The sequence below is a fragment of the Oryzias latipes genome, chromosome 2 (assembly GCF_002234675.1).
Source record: "Oryzias latipes chromosome 2, ASM223467v1".
In the NCBI taxonomy this organism is placed as follows: domain Eukaryota; kingdom Metazoa; phylum Chordata; class Actinopteri; order Beloniformes; family Adrianichthyidae; genus Oryzias; species Oryzias latipes.
In genome coordinates, this window is record NC_019860.2 from 9,283,905 (window position 1) to 9,296,119 (window position 12,215).

The 12,215-nt window shown below is 38.9% G+C and overlaps 1 protein-coding gene across 2 annotated transcripts; it reads right to left on the reverse strand.

The window, feature by feature from the left end:
* Nucleotides 1–1,167: 1,167 nt before the first annotated feature.
* On the reverse strand, nt 1,168–11,970 carry LOC110016566 (zinc finger protein 436). 2 transcript variants are annotated; one of them, XM_023962564.1, is made up of 2 exons: nt 11,530–11,970; nt 1,168–2,767 (listed from the first exon to the last, which is right to left on the reverse strand). In XM_023962564.1, exons 1-2 carry the CDS (start codon nt 11,672–11,674, stop codon nt 1,323–1,325), a joined length of 1,590 nt encoding a protein of 529 aa, XP_023818332.1. In that variant the 5' UTR covers nt 11,675–11,970; the 3' UTR covers nt 1,168–1,322. The 2 variants fall into 2 exon arrangements, 1 of the variants encoding a protein (XP_023818332.1); XR_002874602.1 differs by having other exon boundaries at nt 2,656–2,764; nt 11,530–11,747.
* Between the last annotated feature and the right edge of the window lie 245 nt (nt 11,971–12,215).

Genomic DNA, 12,215 nt, shown 5'->3' on the forward strand with positions numbered 1-12,215 from the left:
CCACACGGACGCTGTTCAAAATCTACAACTTCTACTTGCATCATGGTTTCCACAGTAGCTTGTCATTGATGCCCAAGAAGTCACGAGACGATCAAACAAATTTGTAAAATTTGGTACTGGAGCAAATTTCTGTCATAAAGTGCTTTTTTTTTAAATTCAAGATGGCGGTTTGTTGTTGAAAATTCATTTTCAATTCATCCTAGGTGTGTGCACATTTTGGTGACTTTTCGAGTATGTGGCGGGGGTCAGATTTTCGCTCAAAGGCGCAGAAATCTTTCCAACTCCGAAAATAATATGGTCCTTGCATTCAGTGACTGCTGCTACAGCAGCAGGAAACAATCGGGTATGTCGCAAGGAAGTTTTGTAGTCATTATGCCACACAACCTACAGTTTTGGTGGCCATTTTGTGGCAAACTTTGAGAATTGATGATAAAAACGATGCTTTTTTTAAGCGATTTTCACGAAATATTATGCAGATGTCGCTAGCATAAGTCTTCAACCTCCTATAGAGTTTCGTTGACCTTTGACTCCGGGAAAGGCCACCATCTTGAATTAGAAAAAAAGGGTATATTTACTATCAGAAACAATTGTAAACTTGTCGTTGGTATTTTCACAATATTGTCGTAACTTTTCGGGCATCAATGGCAAGCTACTGTGGAATAAAGTGTTGGAATTAGAAGTTGTAGATTTTATAACTCTTGTTTTTCAATGGAATGCTGTGAAATTTGAATGCATGCATGCATGGCTAGAACTGAACATAATGAAAAATACTTGATATGGACAGATAAGGAATGTGGTCAAGGTTAGCAAAAAACATCTGTTGCTAAGGACACCCAAAAGTTTACTTTTTCTGATTAGTCTGAGACTGACGTCAATCTGTTCTTGATCCCTAGGCGAACAAAACATAAAATAGTTGCTATGGAGATATAATCAACAGAACAGCCGCCATTTTGAAAAAAAGTGCATTTTCTATGAATTTATGACATGGAGCTCTTACTAATGGAGCAATGCGTTTTTCTGAGTGAGTTGATGATGCTGATTGTTAATCTAGCACTTTTAGCCATATTAGCATAATTAGCATATTTAACATCTTAAGCAATGTGTTTTTCTGAGTCAGTAGATGATGCTGATCGCAATGGTAGCACTTATCGCCACATTAGCATAACTATCATAGTAAGCATAATTAGTATATGCACCTATTACTAGCTTTGATCAAAGGTGGGTGTTTAGGTGGGCGTGGAGCGCCTGCGGGCCATACAACGCCGCTTGCGGCTTTGATTTTTCTTTGTGTCTTAAGTCGAGAACTTTAATTACATTTTTTTTTAGATAAAGGCTTCTCTCCTGTGTGAGTTCTCGTGTTTTCTTAGATTAAATACAGAACTAAAACTTCTATCACATTCTTTACAAAAAAAAGGCTTCTCTCCTGTGTGAGTTCTCATGTGTTTTTTGAGATTAAATACAGTACTAAAGCTTTTGTCACATTCTTTACAAGGAAAAGGCTTTTCTCCTGTGTGAGTTCTCATGTGTTTTTTGAGATTAGATATTTGACTAAAACCTTTATCACATTCTTTACAAAAAAAGGGCTTCTCTCCTGTATGAGTTCTCTTGTGTCTATTGAGATCAGATATTTGACGAAAACTTTTTTTACATTCTTTACAAGTAAAAGACTTTTCTCCTGTGTGAGTTATCATGTGCATTTTGAGATGAGACCTCTGACTAAATCTTTTATCACATTCTTTACAAGTAAAAGGCTTTTCTCTTGTGTGAGTTCTCATGTGTGTTCTGAGATTAGATATTTCACTAAAACTTTTATCGCATTCTTTACAAGTAAAAGGCTTTTCTCCTGTGTGAGTTCTCATGTGTGTTTGAAGATGAGATAATTGACGAAAACGTGTATCACATTCTTTACAACAAAACGGCTTTTCTCCTGTGTGAGTTCTCATGTGTGTTTTGAGATCAGATACACGGCTAAAACTTGTGTCACATTCTTTGCAAGGAAAGGGCTTTTCTCCTGTATGAGTAGTCATGTGAATTCTGACTTGAGACAAGTAATCAAAGCCCATGCCACATTCTTTACAGATATAAGGTCTTACAGACTCTTTTCTTATTGACACATTGTGTGCAATTCCTTTTTTTGGACCAAACTTTATATCGGAAGATCTTTTACCTTTTGGAGATGGTTTGTGTTTCCTAAACAAAGATGCCTTTCTGTTTTTTTTTCTAACAGAGTCAATTTCTAACATGTGAGAGCTGTCCACACTTTGGACATGACTTCTCTCTTTTCTATTCCTCTGATCTCTGTTCTGTGGGTCTGTCTCTTCTTCTGTAGTTGATGTTGATTCTTCATGTTGGTTTACTTCTTCATCCTGACTATCAGTTAAATTAAAGTTCTGCTGATTGTTTAGTTCTGCTTCACTGTTCTCATCTTCCTCATAAGTAGAAATCTCCATCAAGGTATCAGTCTCCTGCTTCAGATCAAGATGATCTTCATCCTGACTGATACAGAGTTCGCCTGGCTCCTCTTTAATCTGTGGAAGTTCTGGTTCCTGCAGCTCCTCTTTAATCTGTGGAAGTTCTGGTTCCTGCAGCTCCTCTTTAAACTGTGGAGGTTCTGGTTCCTGCAGCTCCTCTTTAAACTGTGGAGGTTCTGGTTCCTGCAGTTCCTGTTTAATCTGTGGAGGTTCTGGTTCCTGCAGTTCCACTCCGAAGTTCCTTTGCTGATTGCAGAGATCTTCATCTTCAGTCATCCAATGCTGGGGGAGGACTGCTGGGACACAAACACAACAAGGAGCCTTTTACACATTTACAGGCTTTTGGGTTTTGTCAAGCCCTCTGTTAAGAGTCAGCAAGTATCTCCTCATAGTTTATACAGATTGTTTTTTTAATTCGGTTTGTATATTTTGTAGGGTTGTTTGAGTTTTTTAAGGAGGGGGAATCATGGGGCTTTGCTGTTAAAGCTCTCCTCTGCCTCACCTCCCAGATTTTCTGCTGCCTATAAAGGTTTTCTTTTGCTGGATTTAGTCATGAAAATGTTCCACCTTAAAGGCCAAATCCCAGGTCAAAAGAACCTCATCCTGTCTCTGTTACTGTGTAAGGGTTGTCTTGGAGCCAAGCTTCCTACCAGCTGACCTTGAGGTCATAAAAAGCAGACAAACTCAAAACAATCTAAAGCAAAAACAAAAAAAGTTTAAGTTGTTCTAAAGCATTTGGATGATTTGAAAAAAAAAAAAAAAAAAACGAAGGCCCTTTCTCAACACCAGAAGATTTGTTTGGGGATGAAATCCACATCTAGATGTGGAAACAGTAATTCCATATTTGGTAATTTGGCTATATAAATACACAAGTCCAAATTGTCCTATTCATGGTTTGATGAGTGCTGATTTTTTTCCCTCAACTCTCTCCTTGCTTGTGCGCAACAGCCTTGACGAGGGTGATCCAGCTATCAGTGTCATCACTGATAAAGTTCATAGGTGGTTCAAAGTGTGAGCGGTTACTAATGCCTGAGTGTTGCACCAGATAGGTCTTTCCTCCCCACTGAAGTCAATTATTGTAGCATTTCAAAACCCCATAACTGTAGAAAGTCCATGGATTTAATGTCAGTCAATATTTGCACAGATTTATTTTTTATTTTCAGCTTCCAGTTTCCCTTAATTTTTGAAGATGAAGTTTGTATTCATCCTCTTTAAAATATCTGCAGCTGCTTTAAACTTCATTTGTCCGCTAGATTTCATGTAGGAACCATTCAAATGTGATCTAGATTTTGCTTAAATGCTTAAATTTACTGCTCCTACATCTGGCAGTGGATCCTGCCTCTGGCTCCTCTTGCGCCCTCAGCCGTGCCCCAATTCCATCTAGATGAAGCTCATCTGCTGAAATGTTTTAAAATGTAGTTGGAGAGTTAGATAAGTTCTCTGAGTTCTGGCATACTGCCTGTCTGACCTGGGGGAGGATCCCTCCTTCATGTGGGCACCCCTGAGGTTTCTTTGTTTCTTCCGGATTCCAGCTTTTTTAGGAGTTTTTCCTTACCGGGAAGGAGGGTCTAAGTGCAGGGATGTTTAGTTTACTTTAGTTTGTTAGTTAGTCAAGTATAGTATTCTATGTACTTATTATCCCTTACACTTTATATTTACTTTCCAAATTACCGGTACGAAGCCCATTGAGACGACCTTTGATGTGAATTTAGGCTATATAAATAAAATGGAATTGCATTGAATCCACTGGCGACAGAAACAAAAACACAGAAGTGTCTGATAAGGCCAAGTCAATGGAAAATGGTGTATACTTGTAAAGCGATTTTCTACCTACAAGACCCGAAGTGCTTTACAGTCACCCATTCACCCAGTCACACACACATTCACACACACATTCACACGCTGGTGGCGGCTCCGCTGCCAAACACAGGCGCCTGCCTACCACCAGAGCCAAGGTGGGGTTTGATGTCTTGCCCAAGGATGCATCGACTCATGGGCGTGCAGGGCGGGAATTGAACCTGCAATCTTACGATTGGTAACGGGTCGACCGCCCTACCGCGGCCGCCCCAATGGCTGTGGTAACATGTGGAAAATATATTTGATCGGATCAAAGATCGGATTAGAATTCAACTGTGGGCATGGGCCCAGAAAAACTTTTTTTTTCCGATTATAACAAATGTTTACAAACGCCACACCTTAAGTTGGGATGATTCATTTCGACATGCGCACAACTCTCTAAAATACTGAAAATGGGCGTAGAAGAAGAAATATTGAGTTCCATTGTAAACAAACAGAGCTGCTGCATAGAGCGAGATGCTCTTCTAAACATGCTGTTATTATTATGATTATTATGAAGCGCCTGTTCGCTCATAATTTAATTTTTAATCTGTGAGGTCAGTGCTTTTTTTTTGTGGCGGAAAGGAGTTGGAAGAAGGGTTAGAATTAAGTTAACAAGTGCTAACAACATTTAGCCTGGATTGAACATAAAATCCATGCAGTCAAAGCCACCCTGAGCAATTTTACTGCACATAAATATGTGGGAATAACATCAGCCTTTATTTTTTCGGGACACGACTGGAAAGACATGATGGTTTTTAAGGACTTTGCGGCATTTCCATTTTGAAAAGCTCACACACCGCCACAAAGCCACTCCTCTGCTGGGAGAGACCGTTCTACCGGGAGACACGGTAAAACACCCCCACACTGAACCGCACACCATGAACAAGGCACCCTCCCTTTTCTGCAAACAAGAAGCTATGGCGCACCGCTCGCGCTGAGCATCCAGTCGGTCCTGTTCACGCTCAGGAGCACCACATCGTCTATGCATGACATAAAACCAGAGTAGTGGTAGTAGTAGTAGTAGTAGTTATTATGATTTCCACGATCGTAATAAACTGTTAGTATGCACCACAATCAGATCAATGATCTACATAACCCACCTATCTCGATCAGAAAGAAATTTTGATCCGAATGAGTCTGATTGTGTCAGAGTATTCTGAACTGTATGTTTACATGACACATTTTTCTTCTGATAAATACAAACCAAGCATGACATAGATCCATTTAAATTAACATTTAAATTTGAATAAGTCTCGATCCACTTTGTACTGGGAAAAATGGGCCCTGGTGTCAAAAAGGTTAAGAACCTCTGTACTAAGACAACCAATCATCAAGGTTGAAAAAGGAGCCCACATAATTGGTATGACCTTAACCGCCTTCGTATTTTGAATTTAGGTCCTGTACCACCTTAAATCTCCCAAATTGTGATAGCTCAATCTTTGTAAAGCATAAACAATACTGTTGATATCAAAAAATCTATATATGTCTTGACAATTAAATTTTTATTCTTTGCGTCTTCACAGATTCAATGCGACACTTGTTCTCGTTGGTTCCATGTGCAGTGTCTCCAAATGAACGAAATGCAGGTAGACAATGCAAGACCTGGAGACTGGAACTGCAGTTTGTGTCAGGAGACTACAAAAAAAATTGTAAATGTGTTATTGTTGTAGTATTTTATAACTTGGAAATTGAGTGGGATTCTAATCTTGTTTATAGTTAAATTAAAAATTGTGATCTTTTACATCGATTTGTGTGTCATACTTTAATTTACAATCTATTACATTACACCTTTTATTAAAGAAATAAAAATTATAAACAATTTCTGTTTGCAGTTTCTGTTTGTTGCGGGATATTAGGATAAATACCTTAGAAATGAATTATTTAATGTGGCTGTATACAATTCATTCCACAGGATTTCTCAAAACAAGAAGGGAGTATAGCATGGAATAACTTGACTTCTGGACTTAGGAATACTGGTAATGAAGTCCATTGTTATGTGGGACCAAAAACAAGAGGGCACAGGTAGAAACCTAAGAAGACCTACTGGCAGATGACAAAGATCCTTCACGCCAAAGATCAAAGACAAAGAACCTTATATGGCAAAATCTTAAACGACAGTGTCTCAAGCATAGTCTCTGCTAGAAAAAGGCAATCAGCACTTGTTAAAATGTAAAATAGTAGTGTTTCCGTAACTGGATAATAACTGAAGAGAATGAACTAATTAAATCAATACTTGTCTCTGTCCCTCCTCTTTTGGACTGCCTACGGAACTTTGGATTAATATCCTCTTACAAAGTTAATGAATCTAAATTGCATGCTATGATGACGGTAGGGGAGAGGCCAGCGGATTTAGATAAAATTGTTTCATTTAATTGGACCACCCAAGGGTTTAAATATTTAAGAGTAATGGTTACGTCACAATATTCGAAAATGTATATAGAACGTTATGGTAAATTAATTTTAAACTTAAAATCTGACTTAATAAGTTGCGGAATTCTTACCTCTGTCCTTAGTAGGTCAAATAGAAACTGTCAAAATTAATGTTCTCCCTTTTCTGTTATATCCTTTTCAAGCTTTTCCCATATAGATCCCATTCTCCACTTTTAAAACATTAAATAAGATGACCTCTACATTTGTGTGGCAAAATAAAAAGCCTAGAATTCTGAAAAAAATGTTATGCAGTTTTAAGAAGGACGGTGGTTTAGGATTCCCAAATCTCAAGATGTATTATTGGGCGGCTCAACTAAGAGGGCTGGTTGAACGGGTGAGTCAAAATAAGGACACATATTGGAAAAAACTGGAGAACTATGCTTGCTCCTCAGTTTCACTTGAAGACAGAGGACAGAAAAAATGAAGAGACCTCAAAATAAAATAAAAAAGTTGGTCTTGTGTACACCGAGAGTATGGTCAGGAAAAACATTGGCACCCCCCTGACAACTTCAAGAGTACTCAAGATTTCCAAAGTAGCTGATTTTTTGCCAAACAAGATATATCCTGGTTTCTCAAATTGGGGCAAAAAGGTTTATTAGCAATACATCAACTGTTTGATGGATACATCTTAAAGTTTTTCATGCAATTGCAGGATAAATATGGTATAGAATCCATGGATTTCTATAGATATTTGCAATTAAGGGACTACTTGAGGTCTTGTGGGGAATGGGAGGTTTTGAGACAACCACCAACTCAAATAGTACATTTCACGATCAGAGGCATTGTTGATAAATGAAAGAAGGAGATAGAATCAAATATGTACAAATGTTTGCAGACACACGTGTCAAATAATTCATTAGATCTGAAAGGGAAATGGGAGTTGGAGGCAAACAGTCATTGAGGATGAAAAGTGGGAAGCAATCTGCGAGGGGGCTCATTAAATTACAAACAGTCCAACATGGAATGAATTTAACTGGAAAATTATTAGATTGTTCAAGACACCTTTTACTATATCTAAATAAGACAAAGATAAATCTGATTTATGTTGGAGAAAATGCAATAAAATTGGAGATCACACACATAATTTTTGGGATTGCCCTATTCTGATACCATACTGGTAGGGAATTTAAAACAATATTAAAGTCATAGCACAGATTAATTTACCATTAAATCCACTTTAGTGTATAATAGGCATCCTTCCTGAAGAAGATATAGAGAAGAAAAAAGCGAAACTTGTACAAATTCTTCTACTAGTGGCAAAACAGATGATCTTGGCTTAAAACTTCACACCCGAACTTTGAACAGTGGATGGAGGCTTTGAGGAAAGTTTATTTGATGGAAAAATAACATCTAAACTTCATTTGAGGTCAGAGATGTTCGATGACTTATGGACTCCTGTGACTGAACATTTTGGTTGGCTGGATGGATAAATTTTTGCAAAGTGTATATTAGCAATGGGACCATTGTGTTTACCTCTGTGGGCGGCTTATCCAATCATAATAAGTGCAAACATTCTAACATTTCATCTGTTAGTTAATGATAGTTTCATTATTTATAGCCATGTTTTTCGTGACCTGGGAAAAATGACTCCTGTTGATGCTTTCATTTTTGCTGAGATGCCACTTGTTCTCTTTCTTTCATTTCTTTCAGATGTAAAAGTCAAAAACTGATCTGCATACTTGAATAAAACGTGTTCAAAAATAGCATGTCTGTCAGAAAAAAGCTATCAGCGATTGTGAAAGTATAAATATTTGGGATATCAAACATGAATAACTCAATTTTTTTACAGTAAAAGTGCGTGGAAATGATTGTCTGTCTAGAAAACAGTCCTACAGAAAATTAAAGTACTGTATTTTCCGGACTAAGTCGCTGTGGAGTATAAGTCGCACCAGCCCAAAAATGCATTATAAAGTAGAAATAAAAACACAGATAAGTCGCACTGGACTATAAGTTGCATTTTGACGGGAAATTTATTTGACAAAATCTGAGACCAAGATATAATAACTTGCACAAACTCATATGACATAATCATAGCATCTCATAATTTCACAGTAATTCTTTCTCATACTTATTTATTTATTCCTTTCATGAAACATCATTGGCCAACTAATTAGGGCTGGGCGATGTCCCTTAAATTGGCCGTTGACGATGTTTGCAGTCAACCATCGGGATGGACGATGACATCGCCTGGGGGGGTTGGGGGGGGGGGGGTATTTTTACATTTTTCGTTCTTATATAACTGCTATTCCTTATTTTGCTTTTTTCATTTTATTTCCCAACTAATGACTAATCTGCGATGATCCAGTATAAACTGAGGGAAGTGACTTTAACAAAAAAAGTAACAAACAAAATAGAAAAGAAGTAGTCCGCTCCCGAAGTTCTTCTAGTTAACTAGCGAAGTGGACCGACGGAGCGCGGATTTACAGCTTTGCGTTTGGGGGGGTACATGAGCGGTATATGTGGGAGATTTAAGACTGCGATCCGTCCCGCAGCTCTATGGGTACAAGCAACCGAACTCAGAACCGGGTCTAAACGTGTGTCTGAGCACAGCTCGGATCGTCAACAGACACAGCGGTTTGAGCGTCAAAGCAGAAATGTCGCTCAGTCCTTAGAAAACATTCAAACAATCACATGGATTTGTGTTTCCAGTCGTGTCCCGACTAAATAAAGGCTGATGTTATTCTTACATGTTTAACGAGCAGCCAACATGCAGCGCCACCCAAAGCTAATGTTGTTAGCCCGTGTGTTAGCATACTGCTAATCCTGGCTTTGTTCAGAAAAAGCGCTGACCACACGGATTAAAATTCAAATGATGAGCGAACAGGTGTTTCATAATAACCGTAACATTATTAAAAGCACGTTTAGAAGATCATCTCGTATTTTACCGAGCTGACATGTCAATATATATAGCCGCTCAGCGCTGTTTAACATTGTTTTGTATCGAATTGTTACATTCAATAAAGTTTGAGAAAAAAAAAGCCGCTCGGCGGAATTTATATTTCCCTTTCCGGTTTGTCAAACCCTACTGCGCATGTGCGAATGATTTATTCCGACAGAAAGTGTGACCTTAGTGAACGCTTTTATATTCTGAAAACATTTTTCTTGGCCCATGTACACGGTTGGATTCTAATCCGACTATTGATCCCATCAAGATATTTTGTCCATGTAACCACGGCTTATGGTGTTGACTCGCAACGTGGCGGGGGCGTGGCATCACGATGGTGTCTCTCCATCGGGATGTCAGTCACCCATCACGATGGACGATGATATCGTCCATCGGCACAACCCTACAACTAATACTCTGTTTTCATCCTGTATTTGAAAATGGTAAATGGCGTATACTTATATAGTGCCTTTCGTCCTACAAAGACAAAGCGCTTTACAGTCACAGACCCATTCACCCAGTCAGACACTGGTGGCGGCTCCGCTGCCGAACACGGGCGCCCGCCTACCACCAGAGGCAAGGTGGGGGTCAGTGTCTTGCCCAAGAACACTTTGACTCATGGGCGTGCAAGGTGGGAATTGAACCTGCATTCTTACGATCATGAGTCGACCGCCCTACCGCTGCACCACGGCCGCCCAACTGACAACTGTAGAAACAGTTGTCATTTTTATTGCATTTCTGAATCTATGAAATCATTGGAAAATAGAATATTGTGTTTTTAGGCTTCAAGATCTTACTGTAAAAAAAGGTTTGCTGAATCTCTGAGTCACTTAACATACTCTTAACACTTAACATACCTCATACATCAAATTGGCCCAGGAACATCATCTCTGTTCCTCACAAATGAACATAACAGGAGGGTTAACAATGTATTTATTTCAATTTATTTCTAACATAAGTCGCGGCGGAGTAAAAGTTGCACCCCTTGCCAAACTATGAAAAAAAGGGCGACTTATAGTCCAGAAAATACAGTAGTTCCTATCATGGATTATGGTAAAATCTTAAGCTACAGTGTCTAAAACACAGCATCCAAATCCAGAAGTAAAATATTTTACATACTATGACAGATTATAAAGAAATATTATTTAAGGATCTTAGCCATTTTATCACAAATACCAAACCGTATTGGACCTTTAAATCAAGTCTACACTTCTATATTTCATTTTGAAGTGTTTGCACTGATTCTCAAAAATCATACATCATAACATGTCCACGTGTGGAAAAATTTAATTACATTTACAATTAAAATACTTAAACAAGCTATGATATGGTTTGTAGTAGATTTATACACACCCAATCATATCTCAGGCTTTTTTCATAATACATTTTTATTTGATTAATATAAGAATAGTATGTCCTTTTTCCTGTTAATATTCCTTTACATTTTCAGAGTTTTAAACTTATTTTGAAAACCGGTAATAGATTTCAGCCCTGTTCGTTTGTGTTTAAAACTTATTTTGAAAACCGGAAATGGATTTCCGCCGTGTTCGCTCAGTTACCGTAAAGCGGAGAATGGGGGTGTAAGTTAGTGTAGAACCACCACTGCTTGTTGAAAAACACTGCGCTGCTAGGACTGTCACTTTGAACGCGTTAACACGAATTACTTTGAACGCCGTTAATGGCGTTAAAAAAGGATGGTGGTCCATTCATAGCTGCGCACTGATTTCCCATCATGCCTTTGTTAACACTCTATCACTAGCTACCAACCCTCAGGTAACGCTGAAACTAAACGGGAGCAACATTGAAGCTATCCAGCCGCACAGTTTGGATCCAGATAGAGCTCAGGCAAGGAAAACAAGGACGTTTATGGATCTATTTGTCTGCAGGTGGACGCAGTAAACAAACCTGCAATGTGTAGCTGAAGCTGCGGGTTCCAGCTGATATCCAGCAGTCTGCGCTGACGACAGAGTTCCTCCTCGTTCTGGACGATGGTTCCTTCAGCAGCAGAAAGTTGTTCTCTGACAGAACCTTCCTGAGGTTCTGAAGACATGGTTCCTGCTCCGATCTTCAGCTCCAACTCCCACAAACTCCGCCGTCCTCTTCACTGCAGCTCCGATCGATCATCTGCTAGTCTCACAATCACAGCAATCCACGTTGTCTTTCCGTTCAACACTTCTTCACTCATTTACGACACTTTGGAAAATGTTGAGAGTTCCCACACGAACCACGTATCGTCCTTTCTGTCCACAAACCTCACAAACGTCCCAACAAAACACCACTGTCCTCTCAACAAAAGCTAACGCTGGTAGCGCTTCGTGCTGTTCTTCTTCTTTGTTTGGCCAACAGCGTAGCGCCACCAGCTGGACTGGAGTAAATCTACACACGTCAGTCAGAATCTTCCAGTATTTGTCTTTCTCAGAAATAATAATAATAATGATGATAACAATCATCATCTTATCCCGAATCAAACTCCATCTATCTAAAGTGCTTTTTACTGAATTTGACTAGATCTAGAGCTTTCACCATATGTCCTAGCACTTTTGGATAAGTGTATTCCAATGTTTAGAGTCTAGGTTCACTTCTTTCCCAGA

Excerpts from the sequence above, each read along its gene's own strand:
- LOC110016566 (XM_023962564.1), bottom strand. The coding sequence starts at position 11,674 with ATGTCTTCAGAACCTCAGGAAGGTTCTGTCAGAGAACAACTTTCTGCT. Across the intron at positions 2,768-11,529 it reads GCTTCAGCTACACATTGCAG|CAGTCCTCCCCCAGCATTGG; the intron begins GTTTGTTTACTG and ends TTTGTGTCCCAG.